Source organism: Syngnathus floridae, chromosome 6, assembly GCF_059516105.1.
Source record: "Syngnathus floridae isolate MCC-2025c chromosome 6, RoL_Sflo_1.0, whole genome shotgun sequence".
In the NCBI taxonomy this organism is placed as follows: Eukaryota; Metazoa; Chordata; class Actinopteri; order Syngnathiformes; family Syngnathidae; genus Syngnathus; species Syngnathus floridae.
The window spans coordinates 17240432-17265499 of NC_142418.1; the positions used below are offsets into that span (position 1 = coordinate 17240432).

General features: G+C 39.3%; 1 protein-coding gene and 1 long non-coding RNA gene across 6 annotated transcripts in view; one reads left to right on the forward strand and one right to left on the reverse strand.

Annotated features, from left to right (window-relative positions):
• Nucleotides 1-844: 844 nt before the first annotated feature.
• On the reverse strand, nucleotides 845-24050 carry kitlga (kit ligand a). Its single transcript, XM_088378497.1, has 10 exons — nucleotides 23615-24050; nucleotides 7950-8060; nucleotides 7499-7555; nucleotides 6931-7083; nucleotides 5905-6082; nucleotides 5164-5223; nucleotides 4211-4308; nucleotides 3935-4044; nucleotides 3799-3846; nucleotides 845-3566 (listed from the first exon to the last, which is right to left on the reverse strand). Exons 1-9 carry the CDS (start codon nucleotides 23627-23629, stop codon nucleotides 3816-3818), a joined length of 813 nt encoding a protein of 270 aa, XP_088234623.1. The 5' UTR covers nucleotides 23630-24050; the 3' UTR covers nucleotides 845-3566; nucleotides 3799-3815.
• The window catches only part of LOC148396987 (uncharacterized), a 64119-nt gene continuing 61595 nt past the window's right edge, over nucleotides 22545-25068 (forward strand). For 3 of the 5 annotated variants that reach the window (XR_015859030.1, XR_015859031.1, XR_015859034.1), the window contains exon 1: nucleotides 22545-24916. This is a non-coding gene — a long non-coding RNA (uncharacterized LOC148396987). The remainder of the gene's footprint in view (nucleotides 24917-25068) is intronic. The other 2 variants (XR_015859032.1, XR_015859033.1) reach the window with 2 other exon arrangements.

A 25068-nucleotide genomic window follows, 5' to 3' on the forward strand; every position in this document is an offset into this window, starting at 1 on the left:
CAAGGGACTTTTTTTTATCTTTTTTTATTTTAGCTCTATTAACTGTTTTATTTTCAAAAGTAATCGTTCACTTTTGCATGACACCAACAAAAGCCGCCATTGGCTCCAGGAATGCTTGTAACCGCGTAAATAATGATAGCATCATAGTAAAAAAGAAAAAAACTCAATATTTTTGGCTTTTTTTGAAATTTACGATTAATCTCCCAAAAAGCAAATACGTACACTTACTAAAAATCAAAAACAACAAAATATTTTTGCCATATTGGGAATTTACAGTTAATCTCCAAAAAGCTCATTTACTAAAAATCAACTTCTACCTCCTTAGGTTATAGAAAATTCTATTTCAAGCATTATGTCTATTATGTCTTCTTTCTTTTGCTCATGTAAGAATGACAAAAGAAACAGACAAGTGTTTATCCCCATCAAGTTCTTACAACGTCAATGCTATGATTTCTCATCGTAATAATGACTAATTTCGCAAGCTTGTCCTGACTTAACCCTTGGAACAATGCAATCCGTATCATCACAAAAAAAGCTTTCTAGATAATCATCATATCATCCATCAATCACCGCATCTGACGACGGAAGTGAATTGTAAACGTTATAGAAGAGATTAACCGCCACAATTTGCTAATACCCGACAGCCTTTCCCAAACAACCCACCGAACACACACACTTGTCCATGAATCTTTGAATGCCACGTCCTGAATCATGTTGTGGAGCTCAACTGTCACACTTTTTGATTGGCATGTAACTAATGAGCATTCCGTCAAAAGTATTTTGGCCCTGAGCAAATGTCTGAACGGGTTTTTTGAATGTTCTGAAGGAGAAATATGCAAATGAGTCAGGATACACGTACTTTATTCATATTGGATGTATGCTTGTTTACATTTATACAAAAATACAGAATACAGTAGAGTTCTCACCCAGAGTAGCAGCTGGGCATTCATCATCTTCTTAATAATAGTAATAATAATAACAATAATATCAATATCTGCCTTTTTTTTTTTTTTTTTGTGAGCCCACCAAGCTTATTTTATTGTCTGGACGTTGTGATTGTCCCACCGTGATTTTTTTTTACGTTTTTTTATTTTTAGAAAGAAAAGATAATATCTTTCAGGATCAGTAGGAACAACAGAATTTCTCAAGACAAACGCACCACCACCGTATTTTGCTTCATTCACAGCTTTCGTCAAAAGTCAGTGTGTGGGGATGGAAAGGCGGGCAGAGAAGACGTGGAATTGGAGCAGAAGCATCTCGGGAACCGTGCGGGATAAATGAGCTCTTTTTTTAGGCTAACATGTTAGCAAAGGTGCTAAATGCAAACAGGTGGATTGCAAGGAATCCGTTCATGGACGATTCTGCCAGTTGTCTGGGATTGATTGACCGTTACTCACAAAGCAGGAGTTGAGAACTAACCAAACAAAAGGCACAAGGGGACTTGGGTTAAAAATCTTTCAAAGAGAACTTGATCCATTTTAGTTACAGTGTCGTTGATGTGGGCATAAACGAGAAAGCAACTGATTGTGACTCACGGTGATATCGTATTACGACTCTTACATCAACTGCAGACGTTTGGACAATACCTGAGACTCACATGGGCAATTTTTAGTTAAATTATTATTATTATTAAAACAATTCTATTTTTGGACAAATTCTATTTGAACATAGTCGCATAACAATTTAAAATGACATTTTTCTTTTTTTAATTTAAAATAAACCCAGTACCTGACACCGTCATGGACTGTTTTCATTATTTTTCAAATAAAAATTTTCTTTTGAAATATATTTACACTTAAATTGAAATTACTAATATATCAAATAATTAATATACTGTAAATGTTTTGACAATACCTGATACCACCATGGGTGCTAAATTGTCTTTAAATTTCATAAAATTTAATTAGCATGTTACATGTTTAATTTGTCTCAGTTCTAGTTTAAATTTGGCTTGTCCTGTAAATTTTTTTGTTTAAATTTCAAATTTACTTTAATTGATTTTTCCGAACCGCGGTCATGAGGTCAAATTTACTTGTAGTCCAAATTACACAAGTACTCAGTATTTTATCAGATGCTTTGTGTTAGTGTTTTTTTTTTTTCTTTAAATTATAAGTGACATTTTTTGGTGAAATTTATAATTTCATCATGTTCCGTTAATTACACTTTGGAGCCAATAATTGTTAGCATAAACACGTGTGAATGTAGCATCTGTGAAGCATGCAATCCTGATGACTCATGCTTGTAGATTTATAGTTAGCTTTACAATGGAAGAAAACGTACGGCTGGATGAAGACGTCTGCTGTTTGTTAGCCGCAAAACAGCCTCCCAGGCTTCATATGGTTAGCCTCCACTGGCGCTACGCTAATTGACGTAGCTTTTTGTCTTTGACGTCAATCAGATTTGATCTGAGACAGTAAGGCAAAATGGAAACCAGGCATGTCATTAGACTAGGCTAAAGACGCTAATGAGCATTCATGGCTCCTGTTTTTTGCATTCTTTTGTCATTTTTCTTAGCATAGAAGCTAGCATTTGTTTGTATACAGTAGAAACTCCAAAGCCGAGACCTCGGGGCCAAAAATTTGTTTACATAAGATTGCGGAGCAGCCATTCTCACGCCGCAGCTGGCTACTGAAGTTTTTTTTTTAAATTCTTGCACCTCATGTTGGTTTTACAGTGGTTAGCTTCTTTTAACACTTATAAAATGTAAATTAACATATTGCCTGTATGAGTAAAGCTTTTACAGTGGCCACAGTTTGAGCCTGGAACCAAAAATGTCATTGTTTTACAACAATATACTATTATTATAATAATTATTGTTACACCTGTATAGCAGTTACTATTGTTGGAGTGGAAAAAATAAGATTATTTGCAATTTTTCATACGGAGGATAATAAAAAAAAATGGTTAATGAGTTGTACAACAGTTTAAATTGGTTTTAAAAAGTACTTTTTAGCATGTGCTTATTTGCACTATTTCCTTCAGACATATTTTGGAAGGATCCACTGTATTTGTCATCTTTTCCCACCCTGTGCCTTCAGCCAGCAGTCCCGCTACCTACTCGGGGGTCAGGGGTGAAACGCAAAGGTGCTTCTGCAAAGGGCAATAAATAAATAGAGCGTACAAGCCCCACAGGGAGACTCAAACGGCGATGACGATCTTGTAGAATGTGGACGAAGTCTTCGGAATATCCAGTGAGTGGAGGTGGAGGGGGGGGGGAAATCGATGTGGTCACAGTCTGGCATTCTCTTCTTGCTTAAAGTTTGTGAGGATGCCATCAAGTCCGGGAGAAGAAATACTGGGCAAGGAGGAACGTCAGTCTTTTTCTTTCTTGTTGTTTTTCTTACTCCTCAATGAACGAAGCCAGTCTTAAAGCAAAATGGAAAAGCGTATCCATACAGTAGAAGGGTCAGCGGTGGTTGATGAGAGCTGACAAAATGGTGGTTGCTGGTGGCGGTGGCAGCAGAGAGAGGAAGCAGTTGTCTTTTTTTTAAATTTCTTTATTTCTTTGCTTGTTTCTTGGAATCCCCATTGTGGTTACTCACTCTATGGAATGATACTTTCATCACCTAGAGAGTCACATGCATAAAAAAAAAGAAAAAATTAGTGATTGCTCCAAACTACACTTTTTTAACCTTTTTTTTAGGGCCACAAATAGATTATCAAATTTACTGTAACTATTCCCATCGTCACTCATTTTTATAGAATTGCAAGCAAATGGACAAATGCGCAGAGCAAAGGTTTATCAGCAACAGCAACAAAAATATTTTCAAGAATCAGTTAGATGAAAAATGTAGTTACCAGCTGAAGCAGTTCTTTTACACAGTTTCAATCATGTTCAACTTGTTTCTGAAACACGGGAAGAAGAAAACAACGGTGTCAGATGAGCCAGGAAAACGAGTCGGGGTCCGTTTTTTTCTTGACAAACGAGACGTACTTTTCTGTAATTCGGGAATCTAGCGGGGGTGCGCTCCTTTCTGTACTTGTGAAGTGAACGTCTTCTCCGGGAATCTGCGGAAGATCTCGGCTGTTCCGTCGCGATCTGAGCTGCTCGGGGGAGGGCGGGAAATCATTTTTAATATTTCTACGACAGCTTTGACATAACTCCAGCGGCTTGAAAGGCCGCCGGCTGCTGCAGTAAATTCCAGGCAAAGATGAAAGCGCCGTAGATGGCTCATAAAAAAAAAATAAAAAAGTGACGAGCATGACTCACCTTCCATACGAGCAGCAGGATGAGTGCCAGGAACGGAATAAAGAGTAAAGATAGAAGACTTCGCTCCACAACCTCCGGAAGCAGACGGGCTTCTTGGTCTGCATGTCAACAACGTCAAAATATCAATCGTGCCGACAAAATCGGCAACATCAACAATCCATTGAAAATCCGACCCGAAATCAGTATTCAAAGCAAACACGCTGAGTCAGCATTTCGCCGTTATGCCGAAAGTCTTTAAAAACATTTGTAAAATATTTTTTTTCTAAATCTTGCTCCGTTTTATTGTTAAAAAAATAGTAAGCTCCTTTTGATTTCCTTTTACTTCGTGCTTCTCTACCTGTACATTATTTTTAACGACGCAAAGCACATTGCGTCATCTTGTGTATAAAATGCCTGGCCTTTTAAAGTGCTTAGTAAACCTTTTTAAGTTCTGCCATTAGTTTGCCAATAATATTTATGGGTTGAGGAAATTAACCGCCAACCTCAATTATTTGTTTTTCCTTTTGCTTAAAAATGACTTAAAACAATATTCTGTGTTTACACTCACAAGTCAAACAGGATCATCGGAATAGTTTGCATGTGAAATATTTCGCTAAGCCTTCCCCTGAGGTTTGCAACGGTTCTTGTGAAGTTTTTAGAAGGGGGGGGGGGGGGGGGGGTAATGGTTGTGTTTTTTCATAAGTATGGTTGATTCTATCTCAAGTCACATGAAAAGTTCCAAGATGTGAAAAGCAGGAGCAGGGTTCAGGAATAGAAGTCCGTCTCGGAGGAGGAAGAATTTCAAAGCAACCAAATGTTCCCTCAAAATCTGTCACACACACACACACACCAGCTGGACTGGTTTCGCAGCGATGCGCTAACAAGTCACACACATACACACACACACTTCAAACACTCAAACATGCTGGCATGACGTGGGAAGAAGAAGAAGACAAGGCAATAAGAAAACGTACGTGTTTGGCAGTCTGTGGATGTGTCACACTCTGAGCTTTTACTGCTGGACGACGGCAATTCTAAAACAAGCACAAACATTTATCGATGTATATTTCATATTCACAGATGCATGCAAAATCTGTTTTAAGGCACTTGGAAATACGTATTTGCTAGCATTGTAGGCTAAATGCTAAAAACAACTCCTTTGCTATATGCACGTGCAAGAAAAAAAAAATTCTTTAACATGTGACCCACAAAACTGTTATTTTTTTTTAGCATTGTTCAAATTTTCTTCAGCATTTGACCCACATTATACTATTCTTAACATTGCTTATACATTTTTTCCCATGATGGAACTGGGGTATTAGCATGCGTTAGTTTTCAGGAGGGTGGACTCATATTTTAGTTCATTTCAATTGGAAAAGATGATTTGAAGCACAAATAAATCGAGGTTCAACTTTTTGTCACTCTTAAGTTGTCGGCAGTCAGTAAAACTTATTCAGTACGCAAACAAATATTTGCGTTTGCACATTTGAGTGACACATTTGCAGCGTCCGTCCTCGACACTGTGCGGTCCGGCGAAACATCAACATTTGATTTGGCTGAGACAAAAGTTCCAGTTCCTAAAATAACTTTCCCACATAGCCATGAAGAAGCTGTTCAAAGTTCAACACAAATCATTTGGACGCCTCAAAAAGGCAAGGGGATGATGCTCAGTGAGTCCATTAGCTCGTCTCGTCGAGACTTAGCCAAGTGCCCACCTTTTAAATATTGTTCTGTTTGTGTTTGGGGTGTGGTGGGGCAGGGAGGAGGCTCGCAGTCGTCCGAGTCGGCTCTGTGCTGCGCGCTGACCAGGAAGTCGGACACAAACGCAAAGTATTGCTCCGTGGGCCACCGCTCCTCACGGTAGTGGCATTCAAAGTCGTACATGATCGCTTCCTGCAAACAACAAGCCCCCAAAAATTAATACCTTTGACGCAAACACGACAGATATTTAGCGTTCATACTGATAAAAAAAAATAAATCACAGATGCTAGCTTTATGCTAATATCAGTCGAGAGAGGTCCAGAGGAAACATCCTTCATAATTTCCACAATTTCCCGACGTACTTTTCCGGCCAGAGAATCCAGCCTGCAGCGTTTATCTATCTATGGCTTTGGTTTTACATGGCCCAGATGTAACGACGGATATTTTGAACACAAGATGTTTGTCGGAAGGAGTCCTGAGCCCGCGTGGCAACATCCTACGCACAAAGAAGCCGGTGTTGATGCAGTGCAGCCCGAGGGCTCGAATGTCACGGGAAATCACTGATGGTTCCGGTTTCTTTCCGCTTACGTGCAGAGATTGCTCCAGATTCGCGGAATCGTTCGGTGCTAGTATGTACCGTCGATTATGAAATCCCCAAATTCTTTGAAATCTTATGTTGAGAAATGTTGTCCTGTACGTGGGGCACTATTGGATCTGGCAGCACCTCGCCCTGTCCTTGTTCAACTCACCTGTTTGCAGTTAACCTGCTCACCTGTGGAATGTTCCAAACAGGTGTTTGTTTGCTTTAGAATGCTCTTCGATTTTTTGTTGTTGTTGTTGCCCGTCGCAGCATTCTTGTCATGCTAAGCTCTTAAATGGCTTTGATCAGTTTGAACAAACGCGTTGCCTTTGTCGTGAATAAGATTTGCAAACGTAATTGTTTTTTTTTTGTTTTTTTTTAAGCAACATCCCAATTTCAATGTGATTGAATCAAAAAAAAAAATCAACAGAAGGAATCGATTCAAATGAAAAATTCTTACCACGGAGCCCATATTGAGTCGTAGCTCTTGGAGCATTTGTATAAATATGCTAATGTCTTTTCTGTTGGACGAAATGTTGCCAAACTTGTGCGCTAAGTCTTGTAAACTCTCCTCCAGGTAGAAGACGTTGAGCTTTACCCAGCACATCCCACCCTGCAAATATTAAAAAACAAAAGAAATCAATACAAGTCGAAACATTTTTAGCTTTTGAATGTAATGTTAAAACTGTTTGTGGAGCACAATAACAGTTTGGTATTATTATGACTTATTCTGTAGGTTTTATCATTTTTGGGGAAAATTTTTTTCATACTATGACTTCAGTCTCATATGGATACAACTTTTTAACATATTACAACTTTGTTTTTTTAATCATACCTATTTTTGTGGACTTATTCTGGCAGGAATCAAACTTTTTTTGGTGGTATCCTTCAAATATAGTGTTTTTCATGTTTTTCTGTTTGATGTATTTGGTACTACGTTTGCATCACACACGTGCGACTTTTGACACGAAGCTGCTCGCAAACGTTCCAAAAGTCACCAAACGGTTTCGGTAAAGGGAGGGTCTTACCTCTTCTCTCGGAATGTAATGTACAGGAATTTTGTAGTCTTTGGGAATATTATGTTTCTGTGGAAGGACAAGAAGAAGACATAAGCAATGAAGCGAAAGGGAAGAGTAGACATGAATGCAAAAGCAGATTACAAGGTGGTCCAGTGGCTTGCATTGATCCAACAATTGTCAAGGCCTTTATGCATCCATTTATTGTATTAATTATGTTGAGGCTTGGCAAATTTCAAATGAACAGCTCACAAACACATCCAGATGTTCTTTGTCAGCCAAATTGAGATTCTCTTCTCACTGGCTCATTGACAGCACTTGGGAAGGACAAGGTTGAAGCATGATGAAAATAATTTACGGAGAATAATAGCGCCATTTCTTACTGTAATTGTTTGTGTGCGGAACGTATTAAAAGTAGGCCACAGTTGTTATTGCTTGGGATGAAAGCAGCATTTGTTCTTACCAAAATCGAGAGTCTTGACACGTCATCTGTCACTGGGTTGACGTCAAATTTACTTGAATGCACCCCGAGCGTGATCAGCAGCAGTAAATGGACACAGACGCCTATCCGAATCTAACAAAAAAAAAAAACACAAGCAGATATACAATAAATCACGTTAACTGTGAGAATTTTTCCAATGATCTGACGAGACTGCTGCAAAATTCTTACAAACAATTGAGAAAAATAAGCCGTGGGATTCACTGATTGTTCACACACAACAACAAAAATATTGTCATTCATGACTCAAGTTGTGAGAATCTGAAAAAGATGTACTGCCACAACAATAAATTTTCATAATTATGAAAAACATCTTGCCTGTACTGCCACAGCAATAACTTTTCATAATTATGAAAAACATCTTGCCTGCTTAAATCTCGCTTCAATGACACCAAGTCAAAGTTCTTGAAATTGTTTTTATTCCTCTCAAGTGGCGGCCATTTTGCCACTTGTTGCCGACTGAAAATGACATTACAGTTGCCAGGTCACAACCAATCACAACTCAGCTTCAGAAAATTGGTGTGCCGTGATTGGTTGTGATTGACAGCAAAGAGGCAAAATGGCCGCCCCCTCAGAGGGAGAATAAAAGGAATAAATACGCTCCTTAAATCATATTCCACAAACCCAATATTAATCAGAATGCCAATAACTATACATTTGCTTTCCAAGCGAGCGAGCAGGAGGAGCGAGACTTGGACGTTAATCTCAATACCTCCAGGATTGTGAAATTCCCCATCATACAAGCATTGTCTTGCCTCTGGAAATTGTCCCGGTTGGCTTTCTTCCCCCAATTCAGTCTTATCGAAGCCATCAAAGATCTGGCATGTGCACAGAAACACCAAAGTCGAACTCAAGCACCTACCTCTGGATCAATCTCAATCCAGAGAAGTACTGGCGTCTGTTAAATCAATTCCCCGAGAACAGCAACATTTCAGTGATAGTATATATTCCGATTTTCCTCATTTGAATCAAGTGTGACTGAAAAATCCAAAACATAGAAGCCCTCCAGAACCGGATTTGGACACCCCTGGTCTAGCCTTAAACAACCCGTCCCCATTCTGTTTTACTTCTTTCCAATCACACAGCTCACTTCTTTTACTACCTTTAAAGAGGAGAAAAAACTCATTCCACGTTGGTACATTTCATGCAGAACAGCCAGATGGAACATGAAGTTGGGGGGAAAAGTCGACCTGGTCAGGGAGTGTGAAAGAGGCCCACTGAGAAATGTGTGTTTAGCAATTCACAAAATTGGAGTCTAAGCCTCTGATACTACTGTATGGTGGAAGCCAAGAAATTTGCGGGCTGCTGCCGTCCGCTCGGAACAGCAACGTGGGGATCTCCATTTTGTTTCTACGAGAAGTGCCAGCACCTCTGGTACCATCTTTGAAAGCAGAAACTTTTAGAGGTCAACTGTCGGCTTCGATAGGAAGGTGCGAAAGGAGATTTTCTTTTTCATGATCGACTTGGCGATAATCGGGCCAAGTTTGAGGCTTCAGTGCCATCAAAGTCAGCCAAGGCTTGATTGGTGGCATTTTTCCACTCGGATCTCCAGGGAGCACAAATTTGTCTTAGGTGGACCTATAATCAGTATTTATTTTTTTTGATGACTTCACACTTACTTTCTCCATTTCCAAATGGGTATTTGTACTTTCGACTTGTCAAAATAAACATGATCCTTAACTTCTTTCACCCTGGATATGAACTAGCGAGTGCTGAGTTAACAAATTCTTCTTCTAATCTGAACAACATGTCCAAGCAGTGTGTGTGTGCATGTGTGTGTGTGTTTTCCAGCTATTATCATTACCTAATTTCAAATAATCATCAAATAATCATCATTGTTAGTAAGGTCACATCGTTAGCAAATTTATGAGAATTTTCTTTTGTTTTCCCTTAGGAGCAATGTGCAAGTGAATCGATCAAATCAATCAATCCTTTATTTATGTAGGACTTTGATACAATTGCTTCACTTTGCCTCGACTCTTTTGTCGAGGCGTCGGCACGCCTATTTCGGGAAGGCGGAAATATTTCAGGCAAGGTGCATAACAATAGACTTGTAAAGTTGTACTACTTGAAATGATTGAGGAAGGTAATTATTAGAACACAATGAGCACGGCGTTATTGTTTTGTGTGATTAGCCACTATACATCACAACAGAGTCATTAAAATTAAAAAATATTTAGGCTTCCATCCAACTGTAGCTGTTAAACATGTTTTTGTTCATTGAATTGAATTTACTTTGTGACGGCAGATTTTGCATACACTGCAGCTACAAACTGATTTTCAGATTTGTTATAAACGAACTGAAATAACACAACATTTACAAATGTATACTTTTACACACAGCTTGTGAATTTCATTCACGATTGATTCGTTCTGTACATCTCCTGCAAGGAGGCTAAGCCCCCTCAGCTCATAAAAGCTAGTGACGCCCCTGGTACGCAAGTCTATTTTCTTTTTACTCCTCCTAAAATGAGTGAACCTTGACACAAGTTCCAATTTTCAAACCTAGAAACCTCCGAACAGGTGCTAAGCATACACTACTGCCTTAGCATTAATTCCTACATTTGGAATAAATTAGCAAGAATAGTTACAACTTTCCCCGAACAAGCAGCAAGCCGCCTCGACCTCACCCACTCAGCAGGCTTCTTGCACATCAATCCAAGTTGACACTAAAAAGCTAGCGGCTATTTGGTCGACTTCCATTTGGAAAGTATTTCCTGACCACCGGCGGCAAGGCTCCCCGAGGCCTCTTAACATCCACTGAGTTGCGACATGAAGCGAAAGCTATGGGATGAAAGCCAGCAACCGCAGACTTGACCTTCCCCTCAGCAAATACTGCTCCGTCACAGCAGAAATCGGGGTTTCGCCCAATGGACGACACAGCATGTCTTCCCGAAACGTGGTCTTCAAACAATTTAGCACCTTATGAAACACATGAGTGCACTTTGTTGCATTTACAAACAGCGCAGACGCTTTTGTCTTGGTTCAGTGTTGACACTGAACACTAAACTGTCGTTTTGTGTTTATAAAAGACACCCGTCAGGCTCAGGGACCTTTATTTGTCGTGCCAAAGGTCGTGTAAAGTAGATGTCATCGTGGTTCATCAATAAATATGACAGCGAATTCCATTGATTAGCACATCGTCTTTATTCTATTTTTATAATGGCTGGGGGTAATTGCCTATAAACGTACTTAAGATTCTTTAAATTCCTATTTGGATTCCAGCAAATTTGGTTTCCTCTACCGCCGTGTCATGGAATGCATCGGGAGTGAGAGGAACCGCTTTGATTGACAGGTCCATGGTGTTCACGCCCACAGCGGTGCAAAGCACTTGTTTTAATTGGCGCCATTCGTCTGTGAAAATACTCAAACTCAGTCCAGCCCACCCCTGCGGAGATTTAGCTCCATACTCATGCTGGATTTACACTGGGCATGGAAATCGAGCCTTAGGTTGTGGTCAGTTGAGTTGACTAAAAAGTCATTGGGTGAAGAAAACATATTTGGTTAACTGAAGACCACACTGTCTGCAATGTTTACAAAAACATGCATGTAAGATTGATTAAAACCAAAAGTGTTCAACAACAACAAAACGTATGAATTAGATTTGATTCATTCGACTCCACACTTACAGTAAAGTAGATTAAAGGCTACATTGTTGCAGACGTGAACAAAAACACGTTAGCTTAGATGTTGTAGGGCCGTAGCCAACTTTTCAGACACAAGTGGGGAGCGGGGACATTTCTCAGAAATGTTTAGAAAGAACTAATTGTCTTTTCGTATTTTTGACGGTTCAGCTGCGTAATGGCCCCAAAAAAACCAAACAACCAATTGGCCAACTCTGCTTGCGATGACAGTAAAGCAGAAGTCGCCAGAAAATAAAATTCCCATTGGCTACAATAAAGTCAACAAAATCTTTCAAATGTCATTCGTCTCAAAATATAAATGCTTTTTGATTTCCTTAACGATAGCAAACCAATTATCAGCGTCCGTGCAACAAGATACTCATGGACGTCAGCTGACTTAGGAAAACCGATTTTGCATGTTTTCTGACATTACTAAACCTTCAATTGTTTTTATAATCATCTTCAACCATTCAGTTGTTTTCCCACGAGAGAAAAAAAGATTTGACTGCGTGACGCGTAGCGTATCAGAATGCTCGGAACTTTTCATCTGGAAGCGCTGACTCGTAACATTAGGATCACATGCGAGACACTATGTCAACTAAGTTAAATTGTGTTTATCTAAGGCGCTACCTGAACCCTAACTGAATCATAATAATAATAACAACAAGGAAAAAACTCCAATTTTCTAAATGGATGTGGACAAGTTGAGCCCTGTCGAGCATGTTCTCTTTTGGATTGCGACACTGCTTCTCGCAGCAACTTGTTTCAATTTGCGCGAAAAGCGCTTAGGTCCACATTTTGCGTCGCTCACAACAGGAAGAACAGCGAGCGGCGGCAGGAAGGACGCAAATAAAGCCGTTAAAAAAACAAACACAAAGAACAGGCGGGATGTTATTCAATTTCTAATTGTCATACCCAGCGTTGTTTTAGGGATGCCTTGAAAGGGGGAAATCCACGGGTAACGGCTAAAACCCCAAGATAAATACGCTTGCTTCAATGTTTGGAAAGCATCCAAAACACACGGATACTTTTGAACAAAGCTTATTATTCTTTAAAGACGCACTTGGAGTCGTCTCCACCGGGGCCAACAAGAAAGTTAATCGACTCCAACGTATAATCCACATAAGCACCTTTTATATACGCTGTCAAAACTAGTACGGATAATTTCCACGAGGGCTGTGAGCTCATAGCGACAAAAAAAAACTCAAAAGATCCACTTGGTTTTATAATGTCGGCTTACAAAAGTTTAAAAAGTATGAGCGGCATAACAGGGGCGTACAGGGAGGGGCCCACGGGGCATCTCTGCCACCCCAGAGCAGCAACCGAGGAAGAAAATGAGAATCCTGAGTTGAACTTGCCGGGCCGTAATGATAATCCCAGGAACATTCACACCTAAAAGTGTGCAGATTGTTTTTATTAGTGGTACCTAAAGCGCAGCAGCTGTCTTCCATTTGTTATGCCTGTGATAAAATCACTGATGCCAGGAATTTTAGAAAATTACATGAGGGCAGTAAAGGTGTGGTGGGTGTTAAATTCCCGTCCTGGTTTTGCATCGTTGCCTTTCAGACAGACGGCATCCTGCCTCCGTCTGGCGTGACGTTCGGTCCCGAGTAGTTGTTGTTGGACACCTGCTTTCACGTGTGTGTGTTAAAAGGAAAGTCAACACCATTTTTTTTGTCTTGACAACATGTCGTATGGGCCTCAACTAGTGATTGTGAATTATGAGTTAAGCCGTTTTTCTCCATCGCAGTGGGCGGCCATTTTGCCACTTGACTGAAAATGACATCACTATTTCGAGGTGTCAGGTCACAACCCATCACGACTTGGCTGGTGAGCCGTGATGGATTGTGGCCTGAGGAGACCTGGCAACTGTGTTAGCAAGTGGCAAACAAAATGGCCGCCCCCGGAGATGAACCGGTGGATTTTGCTTGTTGAAATCACGTTACACAAATGAAAAAATGATCAGAACACTGCGGCTTGACTAGTTGGGCTTCACTGAATGTATTACGAAGAAGATTTTGGGGTTAACATACCATGTCAGTGCGTTTTATGCAAGATTGTAGATTTCTTTAATACTGCTGTCTCTTCCTCTAATCATTAGATTGTGACCTCAGATCCAAATTTGATGTTGCTACCTTTCACACAGAGCTTTGACCAGAAAAAAACTGCTGACAGCAAACTGATTTTTGCTGGGTGATTTGATTCCTTCTGGTCACACCAGAAGCTGAGAAACTGACACGTAGACAAGTCGTGTGGAAAACATTTAGAATTTTCGCACAGCAGATATCAGATCACAATAGTGGTGAGGATTGTAAATGTGATGATGATAACGATTCTACTTATTTGTTATTCATTAAAAAATGATGCATCTTTGTTCATTTCACTATGCCAGGGGCGTGCAGAGAGGGTGGCGCCATCAGGGCTGTGCCCCCCCTCCCGGACAGCCATCTAAGAGAGCGCATTGCACAATCTGTGAATTCTGAAAATAATTATTTGTGACAGCCTTAGCTAGATAAAAGGATGAGAAACTCTGCCTTAAACATAAGGACATGAACCATAGGGCCCCCCTCTCCTCTGCCAGAACCCCTTTTCAACTTAATAAAACATCTAAGCTAAACTCGATCACATGCCTCTGATGACGTGCGTTTGTAACGATATCAAAGCCGCTTGGATATTTTCCAGCCCTGCATATGGAATCAGGCTGGTCACGCTCATATGAGCAGCTTCCATGTGTTGACTAAATTTTTCCACCGGTCGAAGGTGCAGTAGCATCATGCTTTTCTACGTATTCGGCAATGATTTATTTGGTATCAATAAAAAAAATAAACCAGTCAAACAAACAAACAAACCAATTACTCATGCTTACGTTTTAAGGTCAATAAAAACTGCTGATACGATTTTAAATTTGACTGATAAGTTAGTTATAAGGTATAAGAGGAATTGGGTTTGGGGGTGAAATTTCAGCACGATAAATATAAATAATAATATTTATATAATAATATAAAACATAATATTTATATAATATAAAACATTCAGATATAAATAAATGAATAAATAAATGCGCAATGCTACACTTGCACTGGGCATGAAAATAGGATCCAAAGTCTTTAATAATAAAGTCCTTAAAACCTTATCAATTGATTTTTTTTTTTTTTTTAAATAGAAGAAAAATATAAATTAGTTTTTACAAGACCTTTTTGGGCCTCAAGCTGTTGTCTATCTTTACCTGAGCTGACACTATGAGCTGTTCACAGAAGAATGTGGCCGCTGAGCTGAGAGTGTCATCAGCAGGCTGACTGAGAAACTGGCAGAGTCACAAAAAAAGGATACAAATGAATATCTATTATTCTATTATTCAAATTTATTTCATTACATTTGAGGAATACTGTATTTTGGAAAAAATGAAGTTATCCAAGAAGCACAAAAACAGTTGGCCAAGTGCTTTCAAAGGGTCAAATTAAGACAATCAAATGAAGTTGATCTGAAAACACTTCTCCACTCTACCCGGATTTCAAAACAGACAAAAAAGTATAAAATGCTCTTCAGTAGTTCAGTGTGACTTCCCGTCAAAGCTGCTTTTTTCCCATGTTGCTGTTTTGTGTAAAACGTAAGGACACGTGGCACCATAATTGGTCATAATTGAATTATTATTATTATACTGACTGTAAAAGTGAGCGGTAATTTCAATTAAGAATACATGCATTAAATTTTACTACGTGTTTTTTTTAATGGTTTCAATCTGGCAACATTATGAGTCATCAGGTAAAATGATGACTCAGCACATACAATTCCGTACTGCTTTGTCAAACATTTCCCGGAGCACAAAGTAAGGTGTGAAGGTGTGATCAAACAAATTTGGGTTTGCAGGCAACAGACAATTAATTTGGCCCACATTAACGTGAGTTATGATACATTTGTTAAAATTATTGACCTGTTTTTTTTCCCTCTCCCATTTGTATTGATTAATTTCATGAAATTACTTATTTATTGTAAATAACATGAACATCGTTACTAAAATAAATGAGTCATTATTGGAATAAACTGCCATTTAATACTATATATTTTGCAAATATTTACACATTTACCCTGTAATTAATTACTAGCCAGTTAAACTGGGTGTATTCATTCTATGTATTGAATAATTGGTCAATTAACTCAAATAAAACATAATAGATGAGTGATTATTAAAACTGATATTGATTTCAATTTAGGTTTATTTTGATATTTACAATAATTTGCATTTCTGTATATCAATGGAACATTTATTTACCGTGGAAATTAATTACTTTTCTGTATCCAACGTGCATAAAAGGACAACAAATTTGTGACTTTTCAGGAATTCACAGTCAGGTCTATTCTCCCCGCTGCAGTAGAACAATTCAAAAGGTCAAAATATCCCTGAAGTACATTTTTTGTTAACCATGTAACCATCACGCTGGTATGCAGGATTGCGTGCAAAACCTCTTTCAACTAGATTAATTTCCCGGAAGACGCTTAATTGGAAAACATGATACGGGCCAAGTTGATAGATGTACTGACCTTTAATTAGCCGGCAAGTCACAAGTTCAAGCTGTTCAAAGAGGATTTAGCCATGTGAATTTATTTGTTTGATTTGATTTGTATTGAAATGCAACTCTGACGCTGAGAAATCAACTATGAGCGTCCATGTGAACCTCACAGGATTTCCATTATCCCTCTTAAAATTCTTGATACCTGATAAATAATGTCAAACAAACAGCACACATCTGGAGGTTATGTACAAACTGCTGCACAAGATTAAGATTCTTATCTACAGGGCAAGCAACCAGAAAAAGCATTACATCTCTGCCAAATATTTTTCACACTCTTGACATTCATAGATAAAAAAAAAAAAAAAAAAAAGTCACTTAAGTTCAATTGGACTGTTTTGGTTACCTTCTGACCTGATACATGCACGCTATTCTTTATTGCCGTGTTGCTAAATTCATGAGCCAAGAGGATTGAAGTTAAGGTTGGGACGCAATATTTATATATTTATAATATTCGTACATGCTGAGGAAACTAGCAGGTGTCATTTCAGATGTTGAGCATCACTTTTTTAAGATTTGAAGTTTATTGTCACTGTTAGTATTTAGCGGAAAGCGTTAGCATTTAGCTATAAATCTGAATAGTAAAGAAAACATTTGTTTCTGCAAATGTTGTTCAGCGTAATAGCAAAAAAAAGATGAAAGAAAAAGATGAGGACAATAACCAAGAAGACGAAAATATCGGAAGCATTTGTTATTTACGAAAAACAAACAGCAACAACACGAAAAATCATTCAGGTATCCTCATTATCATCAACACGTGACTAAGGAAAAAAAAAAAAAAGCAAAGTATGTATTATGTTGGAACTGGAAGAAATAGCTTCAAAATAAAATCTTTTTTCTTCTCTACCAAGAAGAATGAACTACTTTTTTTTTCCCTAGATGAATTTGAAAAACTGCTCCTTTCAAAACATCACACAATCTTTGGTTACATTTTGAAATGAACCATCAAACTGCAGGGTTGCCTTCTCAAGTCAAATCGTACAGGTTGCGCAATACGGGTGCAACAAAATACTTGTGGCATGGGAGCAAATATGTCCGGAAAGAAATTTTTTTGCCGTGGTTAAATCACTTTTTTGGCAATGTACAAATGGACACTGTGTCTTTGGCAATGTTCAGCGTAACAAATTCTAAAATTGACTTCTTGTGGGCTCCTTTCTATTTTTACACAAAACAATGTTAAAACCATCGTGCTCATGTTGTCTTGTTTCTCAGCTGGAACTTAAGTCACTAATTGCTTTTTTGTAAAATTTTAGAGAGATCAGAAAAGTCAGATTGATAACGTGTGCATGCCAACCAATTTGTTTTGTACCACTGAGATGAGTTCGGCCTAAATGAACATTTGACGCATCTCAGCATATGCGCTGAGGTTCAACCTAGCAAAAGATGGAGCCAAAAATTCACAAATTCCTCTCATTGCAAGTAAAAGCCTGCGTGACTGATTTGAGGACGACCCCCCAACCCTAACCCTAAACCCCCCCCACCCCCGTCTCCACTGAGATGCATCATTAGCTAGATGTAATCCTATAAAACGAAACATGCAGGACCTAGCATGACACGGGTTCCGTGATTTCACACTAATCTCCGCCTCTCAGTCATTGTTTTGCGATATGTTTCATGGTCGGGATTACCAGCGCAGATGATTGAGGCCGTCCAGATGTTGATCTCAAATGATTGTTTTTTATTCAGGGACGTTTTCTTTGTAGGTCCAGCATTGGCTGGAGTTAAAACATCCTTGATTTGGCTTAGCGACATGAAATTTGGTTGGCAGGTTTATCATGTTTAGACCTACAAAATAGTCTAATGTCCCATGTTGGACTTTTTTTTTTTGGGCTGTTTTCAGGGGTCATTTAAGTACGAACCTGTTTTCTCTCAAGATAGAGTCCAGGTACTTTTAAATTTGAAGCAGGTAAACGAGATAAGGCGATGTTAAATTATTCCTGACTTTGTCTTAGCGTGCGGGCAAAAGCATGGCGGCAAAGTTCAGATGTTTTGGAAAATTCAGCAGCTGAAGCTAGTTTCAACATGAAATTTGAACATCATGAGTAGTCGTAAGAAGACAAAGAAAACTCTCGGATAACAGCCAATCGCAGAAAAGGGTTTCAAAGCCATGCCCAGAAAAGATACAAGAAGTTTTTAGTGGTTAGGCTTATTTTGGCAGACAAGAACTTATCCGTAATATTTCATTGGTACCAAAAATCAATAACTGCTTCGAGTTTTGGAAAATGAATCCCTGAAGATCATTGAACATCAGTTTTGGTAGTAGGTAGCACAAGAACATCTTGACCAAAATTCCACCTGTTTATCGTTAGTAAAACCATAAAGCAGATGATGCCACGCTCCCGTAGACACAAGAAGCCTGCCATTTTGGATCGAACCCGCCATTTTAGTGTCATTTCCCGTGGTCCGTCGAAAGGAAGCGATAAAAACTAACCGCTAACATAAAAACTGCAAACATTTTTGGATTTAGGATTCGCCAGTGAGTAAATAGCATGCCAGCAAAATTAGACAGCTCGCTTAGGACAAAACAATAACTCATCTCTGGCTACTCTGGTTTCCTTTAAACTCCGCATAATCGCATTGAGTCTTTCGTCCCGCTCACAGATGGCACTAAAATCATAAAGATAAGAGACTTCTGACCGCCTCTGAAGTCTTTTTATGGCCCGCGCATCATTATCACCAAACATACTAATAAAATTGGACAACTGAGCGATAGAATGAAAAGGCGAAATACCAAAGCAGGCAGAAAAACAGGAAGTGTGCCGCATTTTTCCCGCCGATGGACTCTCGCTTAGCTCGCTGCCCTTCATGTGCTAATCAATTTAGCCTTTGAGCTCAGCCTGTCTGCCGGGGCACACTTAAAGCGCTCGATCTAATACGGATGAAGAAGAGCGGACGCCAGACAGAGAGACGGGACACACCCGAGGCTCGAGAGAGTCTTCTTACTAATTCGACTCTTCTTTGTCGTTTGAGGCGTTTTTTGTTCTTCCATGTTTCCAGACATCACTTGTCTGATTTGATCTGTTTTACACACAGGCTAACTTGAAATCAAATCCCAAAGCGAGCCTTTGAACCATTAGTTTGTAACCACAAACTTTTTGAAAGCCTTGATTGAAACCCTAACATGAAACCCCAATTATAAATCTTGATGTTTGTTTGAAAGACAAACTGATGCTTGAAATCTGAACTCAAGCTTTAGACAAACAAACTCTAACCATGGCTTGAAACCAATATTTGAAATTCTGACAAAATTCTATGGGCGCTGGAATCAAAAAGAAAAACTGGACTGGTCATTCCAAACCTTACCCGTTCAGACTGACCATTTGGTGGAAATGGGCTACGCTAATGCTAGCTATGGGCTGTGACTGCTCCCTGCAGTGTTTTTAAATTAAGGTGATAAAAGCGAGATCATTCAAACTTACTACCAGTTGTTTGTTTTTCCTGGTGGGAAAAGGGAAGTGTCTATTTAAGACACGTGTAAGCCGATAACACACCCGGCGAGCTAATCAAGGACGCGGGATCAATTTGAGCGATGACCCTTTTTTGAGGTCACGTTAAGCTAACAAAAACAACGTCGGCCTACAACATGACAATTCTACCAAGAGATCCCTGGTGATGTAGCTGCGATAATCACTTAAACATGAGCGTCACTTGATAATTTGAAAATTCTTTCGCAAAATGTTTCGATTTTCAACACTGAGCAATTTATTGATGGAAGAAATGGTGTCAAAATACGTTGGCCAGTGTCATCTTTAAGACTGATAGGAATAATTTTAGCATGTCAAACAGGAAACCAGATTAATACATTCTTGTACTGTTACATACACCCTCTTTCCCGTAACATTACAACCTTGAGTATCATAGATCATCAAATTGCAATCAGGGAATTGCATCAAAACATTAGCACACCCATTGCGTAAATAATCCAAATAAATATATTTGGGAGGGGGAAAAAAAAAACATTTTTATTGCACCCATATTATCCCTGGCTCGTAATTTGAAAACGACTGACACAATACAGAACATTTAAAAAAAAAAAAGTTTTGTAATGTCATAAGAATGAAGTTATTATGAACGTTGAGGTGTAAATAGTTGCTAACCAGGCAAATTGGTAAATTCAACTAGTAGACAACAAATGCACAACTCAACCCAAAGTTTCATTGTAAGAGCTTAGTGCGGAAAAATAACTGCCTGATCTGCCAAAATTTTAACTCTTAGTACTCATTAAGAGCTTTTACATGTCAACAACATTTAAATCAGTAAATAAGTCAAGTAAAAAAAACAAAAAAACAATAATGGGCTAACAAACATCACATCGAAAAAAGTGAAGGCCACCTTTCGACAAATCTAACAGATTTGGAATTTTCATAACTTTCATTAGGTTACAAACAGAGATGTGTTCCTGATGTGTTGATTTGAACTGTATTTGTACAAAGTCACATAATATCATCACGAATCCACTCGTAAATTACAAATGAGTGTAAATATTGATGTGAAAAATACCATCGTTAAACAAGGTGTGTGTGCGCAAGTGCGTGTGAGACCGAGATGATTCATAGATTGATCGATAATTCACAGACAGATTGATAGATTTGTAGACAGTGAAAACTTTATTCGTCCCGTGAGGGAAATGAAGTGTTATCATTATTCAAAATGCGGACGTGATAGTGTGCAAAATACTTTTGGAACATTTTAACGGTGAGACACAAGTGGAGCAACTCAATTTCATTTATTGAGAGCTTTACAAATAACCACAGCAGCTGCCAATGGGACGAATTAATCAATCAATGACATAAAAGTAGAAAATACAATAAAACACTGAAACAATTGGTACGTTTCATGCTGAATACAAAGCCAAGGAATAAAAATCTGTGTTTTGGACATGAGGGACAGAGAGGAGGCTTGGCTGACATTTAACGGAAGGTCATTCCAAAAGGAGGAGCTCCATCCTCTCTGAGCTTGCTACCTCAGGCACCGGGAACATACGTAGAGGGAGGGGCGGGAGCACAGAGCGCTAAGGGAATAATATCATAAATGCTGACTTCCAACGAACATCAGCTCCAAATGTTTTTATAAGTGGCGAGAGTAGCAAGCGGTATGGTTTGTGGAGAACAAATCCCACTTGGAGGAGACCTGCCATGAATTGCATAAATCTTGTCAAATGTTGGAGCAAAGCGTTATAAATCATTTTAAACTGACACTGAAGTGCAGTTGGAGATAAAAAAAAAAAAAAAATCTTGCCTGGTGACAATTGCTGCTCCGGAGCCAGGTGCGAGGGAATGAAATACTCACAAGCGTAACATCTGCTCCAATGATGGAGAAAACGATCCAAAACAGTAAGTCTGGCATCGCCTTTAGTTCACCGCTCACAAATGCGAAATCCTTTCAATTGGCGCTATCGTTAATGGCTTAGCCTTGAGGCCCATTTTTTATGGAAAAATCAACGTGGATTTTTTTTTTTTTTTTTTACAAGCGTGCTCACAAAGGACACCGATAGCCCAAGGGGAAGGATGTGTCAATCACCTTTCCATCATCTCGACATGAACAACCAAGGAGCTCTGTGAGGTCCAAACCCGGCTTGCCTTGTGGGGCTGATGAAGATCTATCATGACTTTCACTAACTGAACTCAGCGGCCCTGAACCTCACACGGAGGGCGGGATAGTGGGCGGGGCAAATCTGCACAATCATTTCACGCACATCTTCGAGCGAAGCAAACATCAGCACCACGTTTCCCTCCATTAGTGATGACTTCAAGAAGTTGTCGTTTGAGGAGCGTGAGGAAGACGAGTTGCAACTTTAGTTTAACAGACCATAATAGTCAAAATCCATGGTGGTTACAGGTGGTGGACATAAGCTGAGATTCAAACCAGGAACCTCCCAACTTTGACAGCACCACCGCTAACCCACCGTGCTGGTCCACATAAAAGTTAAAGTTGAAATAATAGGGGGGGGGGGTGCAATCCCACAAAGATTTTCACAAGAGGCTCTGAGCCCAAAGAACAAAGCCAAGAACTAAAAAAAAAAAAAAACTTCTCAACTGTGAGGCAGACATGCAAACAACTCGCTCACTATGCTGCCACACATGGACGTAATAGTTCAAATCAGGGAAAACCACACATGCACGCACACACACATAAAAAAAAACCACTTGTCTGTTTCTTGAGGCAACACAATACTTTTCAAAGAATTAAGACTGAAGCAATGATTACCCTGCCAATTTGCATCATGGTTAGAGGAAGTCTTGTGACTAAATAAAATATTTTTTTTAAGAAGAATTGGGAGGGGGGGGGATCTACGTGGAAGGGAGCAGGGGGAAGGGCGTGTGTGCATATTTGGTAGTAAAGGGGGGGTGGGTGGGCAAGTCAAAGGTTAAAAGGTTGTATATTTGGGAGCAAGGGTGCGTTTGCGGAGCTGAGTTAAATCAAAGGTTGAAGAGTTTGAACCTGAAGCTGTGCCGCTACGTTCATCGAAGAAAGGAAACCTATTATAGGCTCAGTTGGAGATAGTAAATTGTTCACCAAAGCATGAACGCTACTCTTAATAAGAAAGCAGTGGTAGTGCATTCAAGAATCTTTTCACAAAATTATCATTCATGGAGTTGACGACAGCATAATTTTGACCAAAATAATATTTATAGGCTAAGCACCTTCCAATAGAGTCAGAGATGAAACAGCATCCTATCACAGAACTCTCCCACAGAAGGTTCACTCACAACAGTAACTTGTCAATTAAAAACATTTCAACTATGTTCTGTAATAACACAAGTTCCTTTCAAAGACATCGCACCGAATCAACAATCAGGTTCATCAACTTCAAGTTATCAGTACAAAGTTTGAACGCTATGTTCGTATGAGTGATCCGAAAGCATTCAAGCACTATATAATTAAAAAACAAAATCACCAATAGGTTAATTGACGAGTATAAATTGTAAATAAATAAAAATATATTTTTCATTTATTCATCATCCGAACTGCTTATCCTCACGAGCGTCGTGGGCGTGCCGGATCCCATGTTCATACAAATGCAGTATTCTTGTTTGGAGCAGTGGTGCATTCACTGACCACCTGACCTTACAGAAATCACAATTTATTAACTACTAATACTAATCATTAGAATAATATTAATAATGATAATTATTATTATAACAATAATGATCAAGTCAAATATTATTACACCTTTCAAGGAACCCGCTTCGGTTCTGGGTCGTGACCCAGCCAACCAAAGTGCCCCCTGAAGAAGCGCAATCAAAATTTAAAAACTAGTGCTTAAGTCAAATGTGCGCCGTCGTGTGCACACATGTCGATCCTCGCGCAGCGCCATTAACAATCAGCATTTTACTGTGCGTGCAAAAGTGACACGCGCAACAAAGAAAAAGCTGCAACAATGCATGCATGCAAAAAAAAAAAAAAGATCATAATAATTTAAAAAAGCCACACTTACTTTTGGCTTCTTCATATGGAACGACAGGGGACAAGCTCGAGTGCGCGAAAGCCTATTTTATTTTACTTCTACGGGCAGGAAAGGGGTTGTCATCATCTTGTGTGCACATATCCAACGCGTCAAAATTAGTATCCCAGAAGAGGAGGCCAAAAAAAAATAGTTTTAAAAAATTGAAGTTGCAGCTCGTGGTGGAGGAGATGTTTGGACGACTCAAGTCAATGAGTGAGTGAGTGCGTGAGTGCGTTGTGCAGGCGGCGTGCAAAAAGCGTCGGAGCGGCACACGTACATCCAGAAGGCTTCCGCGCAGGAAGGGCGAAAAGCTTTATAATATGGATGCAAACTACAGCGAGAGAGCGACACAGAGAGAGAGCAAGAGCGAAGAGAGAGAGAAAGAGGGAGGGAGGGGAGAGAGAGAGAGAGAGAGAGAGAGAGGCGGCCTCTTCTTCCGCCGCCCGGTGAGGAGAATATAGGTGGCCGCTTCCACATTCACTTTTTACTGCAGAGCACGCTCGTTAACACCCTTTTGGTCATCCAACCACCTTCTATTTAACGCGATATAATAAGCTGTTCGATGTTTTGCATCTTTGATTGAACCGATGCACCCTTATGACATGAGAAGGATCTCACGGAACACCATCATTGAGAAATTGACGATGGGATTAAGTGAGTGACAGATGATCAGAACAGCGTGTTCGCCCACGGGCCACATGTCACAGTCAGCAGTTTCCCATCTCTTCCCATGTGGCCCGGGCCACCCACGGACATATAATGGGATGGATTCAACATTTCCTGTCCTGTTTCTTCTGAGGAAGCGCATTTTTGTATTTATATATAACTTCATAAAGTAGGCTGGTGTTCTTTCTTTTCTCGCAGGGATCATGATGATCTTCGCACGTGTTCAACAAGCTGAAAAAAATGGGCACTGAAAAGAATATTTTGTGTGGTCTTATGTGGACAGTTATATGTTTTTTATTTTGTTTTTATGCAATCAGGATGATTTTTTGGGGAGGGGGTTTCAAACAAGACTGATATTTCCCTAATATTAGTTCATAAAATGTTTTAATTAAAATAATAGTTAAAATGTTTCCATGAAACAATAAATTTTGTTTACATATTTAGTTCAGAGTTCGGTATGCGAATCAACAATTGTCCAATCAAGTCGGGTCATTCTTTGTGCGTTGTTTGAAGCCTTTTCATTGGTCAGTTTGGGATGATGACGTCACAATTTCCGCCTCCAAGGCGGTACGAGGCGCCAGCGAAACGCGGCTACCTGTCTCAAGCCATCTCTCCCTGAATTAATTGGTATGTTTATTCTAAACATGTTATATCTTAAGATATATATCTTAAAAACAATCCATGAACTGTCATTTATATGTTCACTTCGTCAAATCTTTCATAGAGTAATAAGACCGTAACAGTTAGCATCATGTAGACATGCTAGCTAGCGCTAATTG

Bases quoted from the DNA above. Each gene is read 5' to 3' on its own strand.
- kitlga (XM_088378497.1), bottom strand. The intron at 7,556-7,949 runs GTAAGAACAAAT...GTCCTTCCACAG, and splicing joins TGTCAAGACTCTCGATTTTG to AAACATAATATTCCCAAAGA. The intron at 4,045-4,210 runs GTGAGTCATGCT...TCCCCCGAGCAG, and splicing joins TCCTGCTGCTCGTATGGAAG to CTCAGATCGCGACGGAACAG.